At 41.4% G+C, this 21,861-nt stretch overlaps 1 protein-coding gene across 1 annotated transcript in view; it reads left to right on the top strand.

Moving 5' to 3' along the window:
* The first annotated feature begins 10,706 nt into the window (after nucleotides 1-10,706).
* Nucleotides 10,707-21,861, top strand: part of ENOSF1 (enolase superfamily member 1) — a 27,143-nt gene continuing 15,988 nt past the window's right edge. Inside the window, exons 1-4 of the mRNA XM_080821372.1 lie at nucleotides 10,707-10,843; nucleotides 16,243-16,351; nucleotides 19,650-19,765; nucleotides 21,721-21,807. Coding sequence (XP_080677498.1) covers nucleotides 10,760-10,843; nucleotides 16,243-16,351; nucleotides 19,650-19,765; nucleotides 21,721-21,807 — 396 coding nt within the window. The 5' untranslated portion in view covers nucleotides 10,707-10,759. The remainder of the gene's footprint in view (nucleotides 10,844-16,242; nucleotides 16,352-19,649; nucleotides 19,766-21,720; nucleotides 21,808-21,861) is intronic.

The following is a 21,861-nucleotide window of genomic DNA, read 5'->3' as shown; positions in this document are numbered from 1 at the left end:
TAACTACCATCACTTATCTGATTTCATTATTAAGTTTAAAATTCTGTGCCATGGTGTAACTGTATTGAAATTCAGACAATTTTAAAACGTGACAAATGAGCTTCATTTAGGTTGGTAATAGCTCTGGTACTGAAAGTTGTGGAGGTTTCTAATGTTTACGTAACCTGTTTAGTATTGAATCTCTTTTCCAAGAGAGTCTTCCTAAGTAAGACTCCTGTCGTCATTTACCCAGAACATCTATAACCTGGGACATCAGATTTTTAAAGGGCTTTATGTGAACTATGGTATTATAATTTTTCTAAGCATTTAAAAAAGGATAACAAAATTATGTACTAATTGTGTTCAGAAAAATAAGTCAGGAAAAGTTGATGGTATTCATTAGGTTTTAACTAAATGGAGCAGTTCCTTATATCAATTGTATAGTAAGGAAATAAAACACTAACTTAATGTGTATTTAGTTTAAATGGTTCTGTATTTTTAAATTGCCAAGAGAAATAAAGAACTTTGTACATTTGAAGATTTTTTTTCCAGCAGCTTTTCATCTTCAGTGTCTTAATGTGGAATTCAACCCTCATCAGAAAAGGAAGTTGACAAAAACAACCTTTATAGCACAAACACTTTTTTTAATAATGGTAGCCTAAAACGTAATATTTTTATAAGGTATTATAATATTGTTTTGTGGATAATTGAAATAAAAATTCTCATTGAATGCACCCATTTATCTTTCCAGCCACTATTCATATTTTCTCATCAGTTTTGTAAAAAATTGGTATTTATAACATATTCTGAATTTATTCTTCCATTAGGAAAAAAGTGTTCAGTTATAACTCTTGAGCAGAGTTGAATCAATTCTTTATTAAATTCAGATCATTATTGAACTCATTTTGTGTGTTTAATCCCATGTCAGGTGAGTGACATTTTTATAAGTTTTTTGTCTTTTGGTTTTTTTTTTAATTATACCAGCAACTACAGTTAAATGTATTGTACAACAAAACCTAGGTAATTTGAGTGAAGCTATTCACAGTGAATATGTGTAAAGGATATAAAATAAAATGACCACTTTTGACCACAATGGACTTAATTTTCTAACAATGAAAAATATGTGAGCCTTACTTCTGTGTGTGTTTTACTCTTCTATTATAGGTATAATGAAAATAAAATTATACTAAATTATGAATGGCCAATCTAAAGCATTTATTTCCAATAAGGTAATATCATTTTCTTTTACTATAATCTAAAATAATCAGCTTTGTTTTTCCCTGATAATTTCAGAACAGTACATTTAACCAACAAAAACATCATTTAGGAAACATTTGTTTAGTGTTTTTATACAGTGTAGTAATAGTTCCTCAGTTTAAGAATGTTTTTCTAGTTTGCTGTTTGCCTTTTAATTTTACATGTAATTTTTTCTCAATTAAGCTGTACATTTGTATGTTGTAAAATCTCCTTTATTATACTTAAAAAGTCTTTTGCATCCCAAGATTAAATTATCATCTTCTCTGTTATATTTTATGCTTTCCTTTTTTACATTTCTCTTTAAGTTATCTTTATCTTTTAAGTTATCTAGGTGTAAAATGTGATTTAAGGGTCTAGCGTAATTTTGTCCCATATAGTTAATTTTCCCAGCACCATTTATTGGTTAATCCGTTCCCATCCCATTAGTTTGGGTTCTTTACTTTTCTTATGCACATACCTACACATACCAGCTTTGTTCAATTAACTTGCTATTCTTCCATCAAAATAACACTTTGAATTGCCAGTCACTTGATAATGCATTTTAATAATTGAACAAGTTGTCTTTGGTATTCCTTTTTTGAGGCAAATTCTTGATGAAGTTTAGACTTTATTTTTCATATTACCCAAAAATTCAAGTGATATTTAGGTGTACATTATGCTTATAACTTGGTAAGAATTAACATCTTTAAAATCCATCTTCCTAGCCCATTTATGCAAATCTTCATTTACATCTCTTAGTAAAGTTCTTCTCTAAGACTTTTCTCTATGGAATTGAAAGCCGAGTTTCATCTTGTCTCATTATACTGCTCTAAACTTGTCACCCCAGTCACTACTGGAGACCTCTGGGGTCTCCACTGGGGAGACCCACTTTGTTACAAAACTAACTTGTAGACATGAGGAAAATTGTGCCCCGGTAGCATTTGTTTCCCTAAAATCAGCTCTTCTCCAGCCCTTCCTCCAGTTTTTCCTTTTTTTTTTTGTTTAAATGGCATCAAGTTGCGTTTCTGTCACCAGCAACCACAGTCCTGATTAATTAACGTTCAAATTGTCAATACAGAAAGGAATACTTATTAAAGTAAGCCGCTCATATATCGCTTCATCTGTTGGCCCCTCCACATCCACTCTGCTGACTGGATTCCCTCATTTTGGAGTCCTGTTGGGGTAAGCCAGTGAGGAGCTCTAGCAGAAAATGGGAGGAAACTGACAAGGTCAAAGTATTTCGCTGTTTCCTCCTTTTGAGGTTGGATTGCCTATGTCCTTCAACCAAAGGTTCCTTTCAGTATACCTCTTTTTTCTTTTGGGGGAGTGATAACAGCTCTCATCCCTTATGTTTTCTGTTTAGGGGTAGGGTGCTTCTAATTTGGGTTACTGCATTGATCCTGTGATTCCCCTGTCCTGCCTGCCCTTTTGTAAATATCTTTGATTCTTCTTAATTTGTGCTGTTTCCAGTTGGGACTCTGATATTCCTCACGCTACTAATAACTATCAGTAGAAAATAACAAACTTACATTATTGCATCAAAGTGACACTTTGTACAAAATAGTAACATTATTGGTAACAGCAACTTACAATATTAAGTGTAAAATTACTGTAAGACCTTATTAACCAGAGAGACCTCTTTGAGGTACAGTTAACAGACAACATGTTTCAGATGTACAGTGTAATGATTTAGTATTTGTATATTTTGTGAAATCACAGTAAGTCTAGTAATGTCTGTCAGCATATGTAGTTACAGAATATTTTTTCTTCTGATCAGAACTTTGAAGATCTCTCTTAACAACTCTCAAATATGCAATGTGGTATTAACTATTGTCGCCAAGCTGAACATTACATCCTGATGACTTATTTTGTAACTGGAAGTTTGTATCTTTTGACTTTCCTCACCCATTTCCATCCCCCGCCTCTGGCAACCACCTGTCTGTTCTCTGTATCTGAGCTTGGTTTATTTATTTGCTTTTTTGGTTCCACCTATAAGTAAGATCACACAGTATTTCTCTTTGTCTGGCTTATTTCACTTAATATAACACCCTCAAGGCCCATCCATGTTGTCTTGACTGGAAAAATGTCTTTCATTCCTTTGAGAGAATAACATTCCATTATATATACACACGTTTTATTTATCCATTCATCCATCAATGGACACAGGTTGTTTCCACATCTTGGTTATTCTAAATGCTGCAATGAATATAGGAATGCATATACTTTCTTTGTGTGTTAATGCTTTTATTTTCTTCAGATACACCCAAATTTACACCAGATACACCAGATACACATATTTTCTTCAATTACACCCAAAAGTGTAATTGCTGGGTCATATGGTAGTTCTGTTTTTAATTTTTTGAGGCACCTCAAATTTTGAGGCACCAAAAAATTCCATAGTGGCTGCACCAACTTACATTCCCACAAACAGTGTATAAGGGTTCCCTTTTCTCCACATCCTTGCCAACACTTGTTACTTATTGTATTGTTGTTCATAGCTATTTTATCAGGTGTGAGGTGATGTCTCATTGTGCTTTCATTTGCCATTTCTCTGATGATTAGTGATGTTGAGCATCTTTTCATGTGCTTATTGGCTATCTATATATATGTATCTTCTTTGGAAAAAATGACTATTCAGAACTACCCTTTTTAATTAGATTATTTGTGGGGTTTTTTTGTTTTGTTATTAAGTTGTAAGATTTCTTGGGGCGCCTGGGTGACTCAGCTGCTAAGCATCTGCCTTAGCCTCAGATCATGATCCCAGGGTCCTGGGATAGAGCCCCACATTGGGCTCCCTGCTTGGGAAGCCTGCTTCTCTCTGTCACACTCCCCTTGCTTGTGTTCCCTCTCTTGCTGTCTCTCTCTCTCTGTCAAATAAATAAATAAAATCTTTAAAAAAGGGATGCCTGGGTGGTTCAGTCGGTTAAGCATCTGCCTTCAGCTCAAGTCATGATCTCAGGGTCCTGGGATTGAGTCCCACATCGGGCTCCCTGCTCGGGGGGAGCCTGCTTCTTCCTCTCCTCCCCACTTATGCTCTCTCACTATCTCTGTCTCTGTCTCTCTTTCTCTCTCTCAAATAAAATTTTTGGGAAAAAAAAAGTTGTAGGATTTCTTTATGTTTTGGATATTAATCTCTAATTGGATATATGACTTACAAATAATTTCCATTCCGTAAGTTCCCTTTTCATTTTGTTGTTTATTCCTTCTTAAATGAGCTTTGGTGTTAGTTCATAATCTTACCTTATTATTCTTTTAATGTTTGTATGATCTGTATGGATACCTCCAGTTTTATTCCTGATTTTGGTAATTTGTGTCTTCCCCTTTTTTCTCATTAGTATAGCTTGTGGTTTATCGGTTTTAGTGATTTTTCTCAAAGAAGCAGCGTTGTATTTCATTGATTTGTTCCACTTTGTATGAATGCACATGAGTGTGTTTTACTTCATTGATTTCTGATCTTTACTAATCCACCCTTTTGGGTTTTATTTGCTTTATTATTTTTGTGGTGTAGTTCCCGTTCTTTTTCTAGTTTTTTTTTAAGATGGAAGCTTAGGTCATTGATTGGACATTTTTCATCTTTTCTGATCTGAGCGTTTAATGCTGTACATTTTCCTTTAAATACTGCTTTAACTGCCTCCCATATATTTTGATATGCTGTGTTTTTATCATAATTCAGTTCAAAATATTTCCTAATTTCCAAGTTCTTTTTTGACCCACGTGGTATTTATATGTGTGTTGTTTAATTGTTAAGTATTTGGGGATTTTCCAGATATTTTTCTTTTTCTTTTCTTTCTTTCTTTTTTTTTTTTTTCCTTTTCAAGATTTTATTTATTTATTTGACAGAGAGAAGTAGCAAGAGAGTACAAGCAGGGGGAGCAGCAGGCAGAGGGAGAGGGAGAAGCAGGTTCCTTGCTGAGCAAAGAGCCCTATGCAGGGCTCAATCCCAGGACCCTGGGATCATGACCTGAGCCGAAGGCAGATGCTTAACTGACTGAGGCACCCAAGGAAAAGGGTCAGTTTGGTCAGGTTGTTTGTGTTGCTTAATCTTCTGTATTCATATTGCTTTTCTGCCTATTCTATCAATTACTGAGAGGAATGTTAAAATCCTCAAGTATACTGGTAGATTTTTCTAGTTTTCCTTTTAGTTCAGTCTGTTTATGTATTATGAAGCCCTTATTAGATCTATTTCCATTTAGGATTGTTGTGCTTATGATAAATTGACCATTTTATCGTCATTAAATGTCTCTCTTTATCCCTGGTAATATTCTTTAGCTAAAACAAATTTCCATCTAGTATCATTTCCCTTCTCCTTAAGAGCTCCTTTTAATATTTCTAGGTGCACAGATCTGATAGCACTGCATTTAAAAGTTCTGTTTGACTTCTTTTTTGAAATATGTTTTAGCTCAGTTAAGAATTCTTGATTGACAGTTTTCTGTAGTACTTTACAGAAGTTTCTTCACTGTCTTCTAACTTGCATTATTTCTGTCAAAAAGTCTGTTGTTCTCAACTTTATTCTTCTATATGTAAAAGGTTTTTTCCTCCCCCTCTGTATTTTAAAAATATAGTCTCTTTATTCTTGGTTTTCAACAGTTTATTTATGATATGCCTTTGCACAACTTTCTTAAAGATTATTCTACTTGGGGTTCTTTGAGATTCCTAATTCAGTGGGTTTACAGTTTTATCAAAGTTGGAAAATGTGGGCCTATTATTTTTCAACTTTTTTTTTTAAGAATTTATTTTATTTATTTGACAAACAGAGATCACAAGTAGGCGGAAGGGCAGGCAGAGAGAGAGGAGGAAGCAGGCTCCCTGCTGAGCAGAGAGCCCAATGCGGGGCTCGATCCCAGGACCCTGGGATCCTGACCCAAGCTGAAGGGAGAGGCTTTTACCCACTGAGCCACCCTGATGCCCCACAACTTGTTTTTTTTATTCACTTCTTCTGGGACTTCAGTTACATGTATGTCAGGCCATTTAATATTGTCTCACGGGTCATGGATGCTTTATTCTTTTTTTTTTTTTTTCTGTTTAATCTTTGTGCTTCATTCTGGATAGTTTCTTTTGCTTTGTCTTTGTCTTCATATTCACTAATCTTTTCTTTGTAGTGCCTATTCTTTCAATCCCATGCAGTATATGTTTTTTATCTCAGAAATTCTAGCTTTTTTTTTTAAGTCTTTCATATCTATCTTCATTATGCTTACATTTCCCTGTACCATCTTGAAGATTTTTTATCTGGATGTTAGGACTATTGGGCCAGTTTTTATTATTTTATTAAACTTTCTCCTATATGGACTATGTGTTTCTATTTTTATATATGCCTGGTGATTTTGATTTTGTGCTAAACACTGTACATTATAGTTTTGGGTTGCTGAAAATTTTTAAAAATTATTTTAAATAATGTTGAATGTTGATGACCTGCACATTTTCTGATCTGGCTGGTGGGGTCAGGAATTAATTCTAAGCCCTGTTCAACCTCTAGGGATTGTTTTGTCTATTCCTTACTTGGAATCAGTTGACTCCTTTCAAGATTTACATTAAAGGTCTGTTAGGTGCAAAGCAATCTTTAATCTTAGAAGACTTTATCTCTACCTTGCTGAGGATTCTACCTGATGTTCCATGTATTGTTGCTAAGAATATACAATTAGGAACATGTAACTATTTCTAATTATTGGTGCAACTACCAATAATTTTTTTTTTTTTTAAGATTTTATTTGAGACAGAACATGCGAGATAGCAAGAGCAGGGGAAGGGGAGAGGGAGAAGCAGACTCCCTGCTGAGCCTGACGTGATAAGGGGCTCAATCCTAGGATCCTGAGGTCATGACCCAAGCCAAAGGCAGACGCTTAACTGACTTGAGTCACCCAGGTGCCCCCGGCCAAGATTTTCTTGCCTGTTCCTTTCAAGTGGCTCTTCTCAAATTTGAGTAGTTTTCTCTTATTCATGTGTCTGTCAGTGCTCACCAAATATTTGAAGGGGTCCTTCTGTTCTCTGCCTTTCAGACTATAGCCACATTGGCCTCCGCTAATACAAATAAACACTCATTTTTGTCTCCTCAACTCAGTAACACTGTAGGGCTCTGTTTGGCTCTTCCTGCCGCCCGTGCCCCTTGCACTGTAACCCATAGATAGTGAGTTGGTACAACTGCTCTCTCCAAGACCAATCTTGGTCCATGTCTGAAGTCCTTTCAAATATTTGAGCTGGCTTTCTGGCTAAGATGGTAGTATAAATCCTGTCCTTGTTACTTTATTTTTCCTAGAAGTAACAGAGCTATTAATTGTAGTGATTTTTTTAGGGTCATTAATTAGAGGGCAACATTTGGAATGGCTGGGTAGGCCTGCCCTGGTATAATAAGCTGATAACAGCACTAACAGTTTTCCAAACAAAGTTCACAGTTTGCCTTGGGAGAGTCCTAGATGGAATCTGGGAGCTGGTGAGGAAAGCAAGCAGATCCTAAAGTAAACCCTGATCACCACAAGGGCAACAGAAAATGGAGTCGTTTATTCTGAAATGTACCCCTGGGATCCAGCCCTGAACATGATTTTGAAAGGTCACAAGCCACTTCACCTAGAAGAAAAGTTACACACATGTGGGGCCGTGTGTCCCTCTCTTCCACAACCACCAAACACAGGGCATCAAGTCCTAGCTTCCCAGAAAGGCAGAATGTGATGCTCGACAATAAATATTAATGGACATATGAACACTAATGTGAAGAAAACCACCATAAAGGAAAGAAATCAACAACCAAAAACTAACACCTAAGGAACCAAACTTAATGGAGACAACTAATGAAAACTTTGTTTTAAGATGTGTCAGCCATTTTTTTTCAAAAGGTGTGAAGGTACACTAGTCTCCTCATCTGTGGTTTTGCTTTCCCTGATTTCAGTCGCCTGTGGTTAGCCTGCTGACTAGAAGGAGATGGTCTTCCTGATGAATCCTCAGAAGTTCAGTAGCCTAACACTGCGAATTTGCCTAGTCATTCACCTCATGTCATGTAGACATTTTATCTCACAGCATCACAAGAAGGGTGAGTACAATACAAAAAGATTTTTTTTTAAAGATTTTATTTATTCATTTGACAGCACAGGTAGGCAGAGAAAGAGGGGAAAGCAGACTCCCTGCCGAGCAGAGAGCCCGATGTGGGGCTCAGTCCCAGGACCCTGAGACCAGGACCTGAGCCGAAGGCAGAGGCTTAACCCACTGAGCCACCCAGGCACCCCTACAAAAAGATTTTTTGAGAGATCACAGTCACTCAACTTTTATTTAATATATTGATATAATTGTTTTGTTATTGTTAATCTCTTAATGTGCCTAATTTATAAATTAAACTGTCATAGGTATGTATGTGTAAAAAAAAAAAAAAAAACAGTGTATCTTAAGATTTGGTACTAAGTGTGGTTTTAGTCATCCACGGTGCGGGGCGGGGGGGTGGTCGTGGAATGTGACCCCTGCTGATAAGAGGGGACAACTGTATTATGAAAAGAAAATTTGGAAGTTTAAAATGGAATGGAAAAAACCCTCAACACCAAAGGAAAAAAATTGGGGTAAGTAGAAGAACATAGTTGGAGATCAAATCTGAGTTGGAGTAATAAGTCAAAAATATACCCAGAATTCAGTACAACAGAACAGAGTCAAAAAATTTTTTTTTAAGCGTGGATAATAGATTCAGAAGTTCAGTATCAATCCAGTTAAGTTTCAGATGGGGGAAAAACAACCCAAAAGAATGAAGGAGAACTAATGAAAGAAATAGAGAAAAATTTTCCAGAAAAATATATTGCTTCTGGTTGAAAGGATCCCTCAATTGTAGAACAGAATTAATTTTTTAATTAATCATAAACACAAATGGTGATATTTTAAAGCCATAAAGAGAACATCCAACCTCTATCTAGAGGGGGTTGAAACCCCAACTTGTTCTTTAAAGAACGGAACTCAGGGGTGCTTGGGTGGCTCAGTAGGGTAAGCATTGGACTCTGGATTTCAGCTCAGGTCATGATCTCAGGGCTGCGAGATGGAGCCCCATGTCCAGCTCTACACCCAAGGTGGAGCCTGCTTAAGCTGCTCTCCCTCTCCCTTTGCCCTTCCCACACTCCTCTCTTCCTTTGTGGGGGGGAGAAAGGGGGACTTAACCTTAAGTATTAACTTGAACTAAGACTTTTATATAATAAAAGCAGCATTCAAATCCAGAAGAAAAAGACATCTTCAGAATACAAAGTACTCAGAATTTATTAACCAGGCCACAGACCCATTCTGAAAAAGTAAATTGGGCATACATTCCAGACAGACACACACACACACAGTGGGTAGAGCAGGACAGGGAAAGAGAAAGTCTCTTTCATATTAACATTTGAATTTCAGACTTCCCTTGGAAAATGAGAACATAAGCAATCCAGGGCTCTGATTCCCACTGGACCACTATAACCTGGAGTTAACTGGCTACTGCTTTCAAAGAGTTAAGGTCCTTAGCTACTGTCCCAGTGGCCTATTACTTCACTCCCTATTTGCTGTTGGTGCCCACCCAGCCTCAACAGGCATTTGAGTTGACCTTCTAAGCCTTAAGCCTAAGGAATTCATCCAGCAGGGTTATATGCATCCTTGAGGAGCAGAGGTGATGTGGGCATCCCTGAAAATATCCTTGCCATACCCACAGAAACACATATTGATAGAATAGCATCTATAGCAGTGCTTCCCAAACATTTCTTTTATTCTCCAAAGCATTCCCCAAAAGTAGGAACTGAAAGGGGGTGTGCTGTCCTTCAAAGTCAAGGATCAATGTGCCTTCTAATCCATAGCTTCCACCAAGTTCCCCCTTAAACAATCCTTGTAGTCCAGAAGACACAGCCCAGGATTTGCAGCCGGAACACTCCGCCACTTACTTAACTTGCTGTGTGGTCTCAAACAAGTCACTTGATCTCTCTGAATCTCATTTCTACCAATAAAATGAAAATGACCTTGCAGAGCTGGACGTTTAAGAGTTAATGTATTTAAACCACTCTGCTCAGAACGGGTGTAATAAATGGTGACTTGCTTAATGTATCAGGTGACAAACGGGCTGAGGTCATTTAAAGACACCTAGGATTTTCTAGCCTCCCCTCCGGGCTGCGCCGGCTTTAACTCCAATCAGTAGTGGAGCCCGTGGCCCAACTGTGCTATGGGGCGATAGAATTTTGTTCAGATCCCGTTCCTTCCTCTCGGACGCGGCTCCCGGGAAGGTTACTTCTTGAGTTTCCAGTCCGGGCGGGGGAGGTTCCTGACAAAACGCCCACGCAGTGCGGGACACCTCCCACCCCCAATCTCGGGTCCACCGCGACCCGCAGCGAATCCGCGCCAGGGCCGTGCGGGGCAGCACGGGGTTGCAGACGCCGCGGGAAGCGCCCGTGCGACCGGGGGAGCCGTCCAGTGGAGCCCGGAGCCCGGCCTGCCCCTCGGGTCCCGTCAAGTTCTCGTGAGCGGCGAGCGGCCAATCAGCGCCAGCCGGGCCGGGCTCTGCCCCTCCCGCCGCGCCCAGGGTCCGGAGCGGAGCGGGCGGCGCGGGCAGCTCGGGCTGTGCGGCAGCATGGTGCGTGGCCGAATCTCCAGGCTCTCGGTGCACGACGTGCGCTTCCCCACGTCGCTGGAGGGCCACGGCTCCGACGCCATGGTAAGCGCTGAGCGACTGCCCGGTGCCTCTTGCCGCGGACGTCCAGGCCCACGTTGGCGCAGGGAGTCCAGCGGGTCGCCGAGGTTCCCCACTTTGGAGCTGTTGCTTTTGCCGGGGAGGAGGCCGGGAAGGGGACGGGGAGTAAAAGTAACCCGAAACTATCCACAACTCCTGGGCTTTTTTTTTCCCCCCTTTGTTGACGTTTTGCGTTTCCTGTTGTTACATTTATGATTCGTATTTTGCTGGAAATGGTAGATGTGTAATGTGCAACAACAGCGAAATGCTCTTGTTGGATCCCCACCGATGAAAGCCTAGAACACCTGCTGGCTTCTGCTGCACTGAAACCTTGGTGGGGTTTGTGGTGGTGGGCCTGGCTGTTCTGGGTGAGGATCCTGCCTCCCGCACAACTTGCAGTGTGACCTAGAGAAGACGCTAACCTCTCTGGGCATCTTGGGCCTGTCTTTGAAATGGAGTCGCACTCTGGCTGGGAAACCAGACAAGCCCGTAGTAATTCTGAGGCATGTGAGGGGGTTCTCATGAAATCACCTGAAAACGTTGTTAGAAAGGGTTTGTCACTGTAGAGAGTTATGCAGGTATCAGTCTTTGGAGAAGTTGTAAAACCACAGCCTTCTACCTAAATACTGAAGGGCATGTTTGCTTATTGACAGTGTTTGGAGGGAAACCCTCCATCCTTACCAGGGTCCCTGCAGTGGTTCCCAAATATAGGAAGGAGCTCTATACTGAGTCTCCCCGAGGCCTGTCATCCACTGGATCCTCATTGCCCTCAGTCCACCGAGGAGAAAATATTGCATGGGTCTGTAAGGAATGTGTGCACACATGGGGGGAAGTGAGAAACATCTATGTTAGGATGATACTTACCTATTACCTGTGTGGAGGGAGGGGAATGAGTACCAGAGGACTCTAGTACACCCTCTAATGTTGTGCTTCTTACGTGGGAAGGTGATATCATTACATTCATTACCCATGCTCTTTGGGTACTTGAAATATTTTTTTTAAAGATAGGTCTCTCGTGGAAAACGCTGACTAAACAAATTATTACATTTAAAAGTATGTCCTTTATGAGATGAAGTTATTCCCGCTCTTTAAAATCTTTGTGTTCCTTCTTGTGCTAAATGACTTTAAAAACACCCAGTTGGCAATCCTTTGTGGATCTCCAAATGTTTGAAATTTCACTGGCTTGTAAAAATCAAATAATTGCTCTAATGCAACCACTTTGGCTCTCTGAAGTGTAGCAGCTATGGGTTAAACCACTCACTCTCTTAAGCCTTGGTTTTCCTTTTTCTTCCATTTTAAAAATTTAAATTCAATTAACATATAATGTATTATTGGTTTCAGAGGTCAGTGATTCATCAGTCTTATATAACACCCAGTGCTCATTACATCATGTGCCCTCCTTAATGTCCATCACCCATTTACCCCTTCCCCCAGCTCCCTCCCCTCCAGCAACCCTCAGGTTGTTTACTGTGATTAAGTCTCTTATGGTTTGTCTCCCACTCTGGTTTTATTTTTTTCCTCTCTTCCCCTATGATCCTATGTTTTGTTTCTTAAATTACACAAATACACATACACATATGATAATTGTCTTTCTCTGATTGACTTATTTCGCTCAGCATAATACCCTCTAGTTCCATCCATGTCCTTGCAAGTGACATTTAAATTTTTTATAGCTGAGTAGTATTCCATTGTGTATATATGCCACATCTACTATATCCATTCATCTGCCGATGGACATCAGGCTCTTTCCAAGGCCTCAGTTTTCTTATCGGTGACGTGGGTATAATAATATCTGCTTTATGTAATAAACGAGATGTTCGTAAGGTGCCTGATACAGAGAAGGCCATCAGAAAGTATTGTCTGTTATTACTATTTACATACGAGGAAACTAAAGTAGAAGGGGCTCTGGCCTAGATTTTTCGCTGCTTTGAATTTGTGAAGTGTTGAAGTAGCCTGGTTTTAAGTAGAGTAATTTAAGAACTGGAATTTGTCTCTGGGTCTAAGTTGTTTATGACCTCTGGATCAAGAGAGATTCTCTGATACCTGCGTTACAAACTCATAAACACTTAAGTATTTATCTTCCAGAGATATGGGGTGTGTTGTGTGCTGCTTCTCATGTGCCTTCTTATTAGAATGTGCTGCTTTGCAGTTCCTGGGGGTGTTGCTTCTGCGCCCTCATGGCATGCTGAACTCAGCAATTCAGCTCTGTTCAGCACTTACAAGCAGAGGCGGCTTCCTGATCAGAAGAAGCAGGACATTTTCATGAAGGAGCCCTGAAACTGTCCCCCAGCCTGTTAAAAGTAAAGGATTCCAGCTGTGATTTTTTTTTTTAAATTGGCCTTTTAGGAAATGTGGAGCGCTCAGGCCTGCATTATAAGTTGCTTGCTTGTTGAGACACTCATCAAGGTTCCAGAGAGTTCCAGGGCTGTGGGCTCATAGCCCAGCTCCAGCTGACACGTGCCACAACCACCACCACTTCCCAGCCCATACTTTTCCTCTTCTTTCCCCATCGTCTGCTGAGCTCCCAGGAGTGGCTATGCTCCCAGACCACTCTCCCCCTCCTCCGGCTCCCAGTCCCACACCCCCCAGCAGTTGGAAAACTGCCCACTACATCATGGAGAAGACTGAAAACAAATGCACCCTGGGCCCCATCTCCACCCGTCAGTCTCCAAACTAACCCCCATGTTTCCCTTTATTCTGTGAGTCCTATCCTTCTCCCAAAAGAATCCATTCTGCTGTGTCCCCATCCCCACCCTTCTTGACTGCTGAGGCCCCATTCTCATCCCCTCTATCTCCGGTATTTTCTTCCTCAGTTTCTTTTCCCAATGGTTCCTTTTCTATCACCTATACAGGGATTTGCACTTTGGAATCACCTTTTCTTGACCCTGACACCTCTCTTTTGCCTTCTGTGTCTGCTCCTTCCCCACCAAACACTAAATCACTGGTTCATCCCTGTTACTTCCAACCTTTACACTTCCTTCCTTCCCTTACAGTACTTCTTCCTCCTTCATCTGAAACGAACTTCTGTCTCCGTCCTTCTTTGGGACGGGCTGTTATTTCTGCTTCCAGGGTCCTTTCTTGGGGTCTGCGTGTCACATTGTCGGCTGCCTCCTCTTCCAGCCATTGCTCTACACCCTGGCTGGCTGCTGCTGCTTCCTTTACTGACCCTGCCTCTTCCCTCTGCAAGGCTCAGGCTCCAAGGGCCCTACTGTCTCATGCTTTGCTCCCAGTAAGACCCTCTCTGTGTGTACAGCTTCAGTGCCCCCTTGTATGCCAGTGATTCTAGATCTCATTTCTGAATCTTCCCTCTCAGGAACCCAGGGGCTGAACCAGGCTGTCACCAACCCTTAAATACACTCCAGTCTTTCCCTTTTCTGTCTCTTCACTGTCACTGTCACCAAAGGTGATTCTTCCGTCCCAGCCCTTCATGCCCTTTCACACTACTGAACAGCTCCCCATCCTGGACCAACCAGCTCAGATTCTAATTTCATCATAAAGCCTCCTCCAGCTTCAAATGCATGCCACTAATAGTGCTTCCTGCCTGGTTTCCATAGTTTGTATTTCTCCCAGAGACTTACCACATCCTGCCTCTTATTATTAGAGCTTCTGTACCGTGGCTTTTAAACTGTAACATTCTTTTTTTTTTTTTTTAAGATTTTATTTACTTATTTGAGAGAGAGAGCATGAACAAAGGGAAGGGCAGAGGGAGAGGGATAAGCAGGTTCCCACTGAGCAGGGAGCCTGACAGGGGGCTCAGTCCCGGGACTCTTGAGATCATGACTTAAGCTAAAGGCAGACACCCAGTCGACTGAGCCACCCAGGCGCCCTGGAAACTGAGTTTAAAGAGACAGTTTAAATCCTTTATACCCAGGGAAAGGGAAGAGGCAAACGTGGTAGACAGGCGGCCTTTGTCTGGCATCAGAGCCTAGTGGAGGGCATTCAGTGTGAAGGGTTGCTGGGCACCGGCTACGTATCAGAAGTTGTGCAAGTTGCTGGGGGAGCACAGATACATTTTCCCTTAAGAAAGTTGTAGTTTAGGGGCAACCAAGTGGCTCACTGGGCTGGGCATCTGTCTTCAGCTCAAGTCATGATCTCAGGGTCCTGGGATCGAGCGCCCCGGGAGTCTGCTGCTCTCCTACTGCCCTTCGCCACCCCCAGCTCATGCTCTCTTTTTCTCTCTCTCACCTGTTCTCTCTCAAATAAATAAAATCTTTAAAAACAAAAAACAAAACAAAAAAACCCTCAGTTTTCTTATCTGTCAGGTAGGGATAATAGCACCTACTTTGTGATATTGTTGTGAGAGTTAAATTAAATCAAGTAGCTTTTAAAATAGTGTGCCAGGGCAACAAATGTAATATAGCAATAATAATAATAACAATAAAAACCGTAATAAATTGTCACCGCCCTATGCAAAATCCGCCACTAGCTGCATCCTACTTTCCTTATAGATGCGTGCAGATCTTCTGCCTGGCTTTTGGGGGTCTCCATTATCTGCCCCCACACCACCTCTCCAGTCTTATCTTCACTCACTTGCCACCCCAGGGGCATTTCATTTCTGTCTAACAAGGCTCAGGGTTTCCTGTTGCTCTCTCTTGCCCCGTGCCCTCCCTTGTCCATCCCTGTGCCTCTGTCCCTGCTTCCTCTTTGCTTGCTCCCTTACTCTTCAGGGTCCTTCTCAGTGACCACACAGTAGTCCTCACCTGCTTCTTGTGTGTTGGCTTCTTTTCCCCACTGTAGGAGAAATTTCTAGACACAGACTGGTTTTTTAACTTCTGCCTCCCCCCATCAACAGGTAGTGTTGAGTTTCATCATAGTCAGTCAGTAAACACTTGCCAAAATACCATTTGATAGTAGCAAGTTTAAAAAAAGAACAAAACAAAAAATGGGCTAATTTGTTCTGAGGTTTTAATTCCTTGCATTCCCCCAATGATCTCCTCTGAACTGGCGCCATTGTCTTTTGAGCCCCGCTACGGGCTGCAGTGAAGAAAAGTCCAGTTTTCTGTGAGGCACTTTGAAGCCTTGGCTGCTTCCATTTGAGGCTGCTTGTGAATGCAGCTCTGTTCAGAGAGCTGGCAGAGGTAGCTTGGGCGAAAACTCCTGGATTACAATCTGAGCTGATCATCAGAGGAGGCATAATTGCAAACTGGCACTAAAAATGTATACATTGCCCTCGTTGAAATGATACGAATCTGTCAGGAGGACTTTCCCTTTGTCCATTCAGAACTCCTCCATTTTGTGGAGGGGGTGGTGCCCCAAGGCTTGCATCAGACTGGAGCTCTTCACGCACATCCCCTGTTGTGTTTTCTCTTCTTATGTGATGCTCTGAGGTGTACCTTTGGGTTTCTCATGTTTGTGTTTTGGGGTGGGGTGCATATTTCCCACAGCACACGGACCCTGACTACTCGGCTGCCTATGTCATCTTAGAGACGGATGCGGAAGACAGGCTCAAGGGGTATGGGCTTACCTTCACTCTGGGAAAAGGCACGGAAGTTGGTGAGTGGAATGTTCTTATAAGGTTCTAGAATGCTTCATTTTCACTTAGATTCCAGTTGTGACCTTACTTTTCTCTGTATTTACACTGCTCAGGGTGAGTAAAAACAGTGTTTTGTGGTTTATTTGTTTCATGGGGAGAAATGAAATGGTGGCAGGACTTGGCCCTTCTGCTCGCAGGGGTCGATGGACTGTGGGCATATCCGTGAATCTTGGCCTATTTCTCTGACTGAGAAAGGCAGGTGGCCGGGGATATGACATAGACAGACGGGCAGTAGTCCTCATGGTGGAAGGGCCTCTGGCTGCCCAGGTTCAGAGCTGTTATCTGGGCAAAGCAGGTTGTGCGTCGAGCTATGAGTGCAGTTCTTCTCTCAGAATTGGAGAGAGCTCAGTGGGGGTCTTGAGGCCCCTTGTTTTCTTGATAAGGAGACTGAGGCCCAGAGAGCTGCTCAGCTAGCCCCTCCCTGAAGTGCTTTCTTTCCACATTTTTTAAAAAAGATTTTATTTATTTATTTGAAAGAAAGAGAGCACAGAGGGAGAATCAGACTCCCCGCTGAGCAAGGAGCCTGATGCGGGGCTCCATCCCAGGACTCCAGGGTCATGACCTGAGCCAAAGGCAGACGCTTAACTGACTGAGCCACCCAGGTGCCCCTCTTTCCTCAATGTTTAAATACAAATGATCTCTTTGATTTTTGTTTTGAAATACTTAATCCACGTACAAGATACAAAATTCAAAAAGTGCAAAAGGTGACCTTTGCCAGATCAGTTTCTATGGATCATGAGGGTCTGAAGTCAAATGATGACAGTTGAGGTGTGAGGATCTAAGAAGGAAGGAAACAGATTCTCTAAATTTGGTGGTGATGCAACCTCTCCCTGTCAACTATATGCACTGTCAGTTCTCCCTTAGATATAAAGTAGAAGTCTTCGGTCCACTGAAAGATTTTAGTATTGTCAAGCAGACGAAAGGTGTGTGTGCACATGTACACACGTGCATGTATATGTGTGTGTGTAAGGACAAGGGAACTTTTCTTGTACTTTAAGTAGATGCGAGGTGGCTACTGTCCCACTTTTCATGGGGCTAGCCTTCCGTCGTGCCTGCAGCCAGTTCTGTAACAGACTTCCTTTGAGGTTCTCCCATGTGTAGGCACTGGGGAGAGATTTTAGTGAGACAGACAAAGGAGACAGAATCTCAAGTATATGGAGAAAGAATGCACAAACGTCTCAGGGACATACAGCCATAAAAGAAAGGATCATGCAGCATGAGAAGGATAGATTTTTCAAAGCTGGCGCAAGTTACACAGAGAGAAGGTTAGTTCATTGTCCAGGAGGGTCTTGGGCAGCTTCAGAACAGAGGTGAACCTTTGAGATTAATCTTAAAGATTATTCCTTGAAGCTAGGAATTTGCCAGGTAGCAGGAGGAGACTCGGCAATGATTCCGTCTCCTTCTCCATTAAGTCAACCATTTGCTGTTAATGTTTTCCATAAGGCAGTGACCGCTGACCACACTAGGTTTGTGAGCTGTGTGTCAGCTTCTCTGGCACCTGTAATTGTGTCTGGTCTAAGCCAAGTTTATGAAGCTGCCTTCTCTCTATTGCAGACAATATAGGGCGACCCCCAAAGGTTGCGTAAAACTCAGCAAACTTACAAAATATGTTATGGGATGGGCCTCTGAAACCACTCTGATAATAGCCTAGACTTTGAACTTTGCTGAGTCGGGTGCACAGTGGAGGGACCCCATGTGCTCACTGAGACATGAGATAGGAGATAGGAGGCTCCTCTCCCTGGTTGCTGAGCTCTGTGCTTTGGGGCCTTCACTGACCTCTCTTCCTCCTCCCCTCCCATCCCCTCCCAGCTGTCCTGATGGGCATCTCAGCCAGGGATAAATCAATTTCCATCCTCTATGCCTTTAATAAATGGCTCTTTGGCGATGATATAGTCGGCTTCCGCCTTTTGCCGACCACAACATGAGAGAACCCATTTTAACTTTAACCTTCCTCCATATTTCAGGCAATTTACCAGTCTCACTGAATGTGTTACATGGCATTTGCATTAAAGTTGAAAAAAATTCCGTTAGTCCATCACAGCTCTTCTGTGCCTTTGTCAGCCTACTTACTTGTTCATTCTTTTATGATAAAAAAAAAAAAGTAAAAAATAGTGGTTTCCTCATTTCTGTGAAGGCTGTGCTAGTATAGTGTGTGAGAAAGGGAGGGAGGGTTCTAGTTATTGTTTTATGGATAGAATAAAAAAAATACAGCTTTTAACAGAGGGAAAAAATACGAAGAAAGAAAAATTTCTAAAGAGACAAAAAACAACTGTAAGGGTTCACACCAGCCCTAAGGTGCAGGAACCATGGTCATTCATAGGCCTTATTGACTTGTCCTTCCTGGGCTAGACAATCCCAGGGAGTCAGTCAGCAAGGCACTGCCTTCAATGGCCAGTTTTTTCCAGATCAAATTTCTCACCCATGGCAACAAAGCAAACCTGAAGTAGATTGTCCCATACAATGGATGACCACCAGTACCCGAATTTCTGTCAAATGCACTAAATTTTATTTTATTTTATTTTAAAGATTTTGTGTGTGTGTGTGTGTGTGTGTGTGTATGTGTATGTATGTATGTATGTATTTAATTGACAGAGAGAGACAGCGAGAAAGGGAATGTAAGCAGGGGGCATGGGAGAGGGAGAAGCAGCCCTTTCTGCTGAGCAGGGAGCCCGATGCGGGGCTTGATCCCAGGACACTGGGATCGTGACCTGAGCCAAAGATAGACACTTAACAGCTGAGCCACCGACGTGCCCTCTTTTCATCTGTAATAGTGTGTTATATTGTGAATTCAAGATATTTTCTGTGCCTGATATTAATTAGAAGGTACTTCTCTCTCTTTCTCTTTTTTTGTTTTTTTCCCCCTTCGGTGGTAAGTAAGACTCTTCTTATTTTTTAGGAACAATGAATTAGCAAGGTTTGGTTTTGAAACTGCCTGTACAGACACTTTCCCAAGTGAACAAGAAAATAGATTGGGAATATGATATAAACTTTCATATCTGTGGCTCTGTTTTTCACATGGCAACATTCAAAATGTGTTTGCTCTACTCAGACGGAGCTATGGATTAAAAGCTATTCCACATGGATGGTATTACTTACGAAAAACACAGAAGACGTATCCCAGGCAGTTTTTAAAAACAAGTATCTTTTGTATATGAAGTTTCTTTCATAAAATGCCCACATTAGTTTGTGGTGTTTTCATGTCTTAATTTATTGAGTTCATACCAAAACATACTTAAGAATTGAATCCTTACTTAATAGTGGTCTGTGCTGTGAATGCCCTCGCCCACCATGTGCTTAACAAGGACCTCAGAGACATCGTCGGTGACTTCAGAGGTTTCTACAGGCAGCTCACAAGTGACGGGCAGCTCAGATGGGTAAGGGCCACTTTTAAAGAATGCTTCTATAAGTAGTGTTACTAAGGTCTAAGATGTCCTTTGATGGCAACAAATATGAAAATAAACAGGCTTATAATTCTAAGGTCAAACATTGTATTGAGATAAATTAGGGCTTGAACCATTTAGACTGTCAGTGTTTGGAAGTAATTGATTCCTTTCTGGAAGACTTGAATCTGGACATACTTGGATCTTGAGAGCCCTATGGACCTCATCACTACTCCCACTCCTTGAATGGAGAAGTGTTCTAGACCCCCTAGAAGATTAAGTACTGAATAGGCAGCCTTTCTGGAGGAGAGATAATGTGGGTAGTATTGGAGTTAAGAGAGAAAGTTATTAAAGCCAGAAATGCGAATCTTACGTTTCTTTTTTTTTTTTTTTTTTAATTTTTTTATTTATTTATTTGACAGACAGAAATCACAAGTAGGCAGAGAGGCAGGCAGAGAGAGAGAAGGGAGGAAGCAGGCTCCCTGCTGAGCAGAGAGCCCGATGCGGGGCTCGATCCCAGGACGCTGGGATCATGACCTGAGCCGAAGGCAGCGGCTTTAACCCACTGAGCCACCCAGGCGCCCCGAATCTTACGTTTCTTAACCAAAGATAAGAAGATATTGACCAGAGTACTTTTATGTGTAAAGGTCTGTTTTTTGAACCCTAAGTTCAAGGCATGAAAAGAGTGAGGTTCTAGAGAAAGGATTCTATCCCTGTAAGGTCAGTCCAATAACTGGGTCCTTGCCCTTGTCTCCTGACATCAGCTCTGTCTTTTGCTACCTCTGCTCAAGGTCTTGTCCATGCATGGAGAAAGGCACAAGGGAAGGCACTTGCTGTCTTGCCTTGGATTTCATTTTGAACTTTCTGCAGAGCAAGTTGAACTTGTTTTTCAAGGCATTCCCTTGAAGAAGCTCCTACTGGCCAAATCTGGGACAATTCAGGGATCAAAATAAATATGTTAGTAATGGCTTGTAACTCATGGAATAACATAAGAATCCATGTGTCCATTTAGGTAGTGAACAAGCAACCAGGAAAAGCTTGTCATTATAGTAGAATACAAACTTAATGTAAAAAGAATGGTAATGTTAGACAATCACTGTATTGCAAATGTTGTAGCCATAAATGATTGAGGCAAGAATCTTCAATGCATGCCCAAATTTGGGGACAATATTAATCTCCATACTTAGAGAAAATGGTAACCTCACAGTGCAACAGCCCAGTGGACCCTGACTTACCTAAGTGCTGAAAGATCATACCCCTAATAAAAAACCGAAGTGACATTACTGTCTACTTAAAATTTGTGCCAAAAAAGTATGACCTGAATCCCAGTGATGAAGGAACTCCAGACCAACCCAAATAGAGGGACACTGCTACAAGTCAGCCAGCTTGTGCACTTTAAAAATGTCAACAGCAGCTTGAGAAGAATAAGAGAAATTATTCCAGATAAAAAGAGACTAAAGAGGCAAGACAACCAAATGCAATATGTTAATAAAATATTGAGACAATTGGCAGAATGTGATTATGGACTGTCTTTTAGACAGTAGTATTCTATCAATGTTCTGTTCCCTGAATTTGATCATTTTACTACTACGGTTATGTGAGAGAAGGTTCTTGTTTTTAGGTCCTACGTGCAGAAGTATTTAGGGTTCGAGAAGCATGGTATCTGCAACTTAAATGGTTCAGTAAAGTAAATATTATATTATATATGTTCTATTTGTATATGTATATGTGTGTGTACATATACATATATAGAGAGAGTGGGGGGGAACGTACAAGAGTTTTTTGTGCTGTTCTTGCAACTTTTCTATAGGTTAGAAACTATTAAAAAAAAAAGTTTAAACCCTACCTGAGCCTTTATTGATGGCTTTTAAGTCTTGAAATGTGTCCCTGGCTAGGAGACCTAAATACCTCTCATTTCTAAGAAATGCTGTGTTTTGCTTCCTGACCAGATCGGTCCTGAGAAAGGTGTTGTGCATCTGGCTACCGCAGCTGTTCTCAACGCTGTCTGGGACCTGTGGGCCAAGCAGGAGGGAAAGGTAACTCATCAAAGGAGCACTTGCTCTGTGGAAAATCCGACATGTGGCAGAGAG

Source organism: Martes martes (assembly GCF_963455335.1).
Source record: "Martes martes genome assembly, chromosome: 13".
Taxonomy (NCBI): domain Eukaryota; kingdom Metazoa; phylum Chordata; class Mammalia; order Carnivora; family Mustelidae; genus Martes; species Martes martes.
This window is presented reverse-complemented; position numbering and strand designations above follow the sequence as displayed.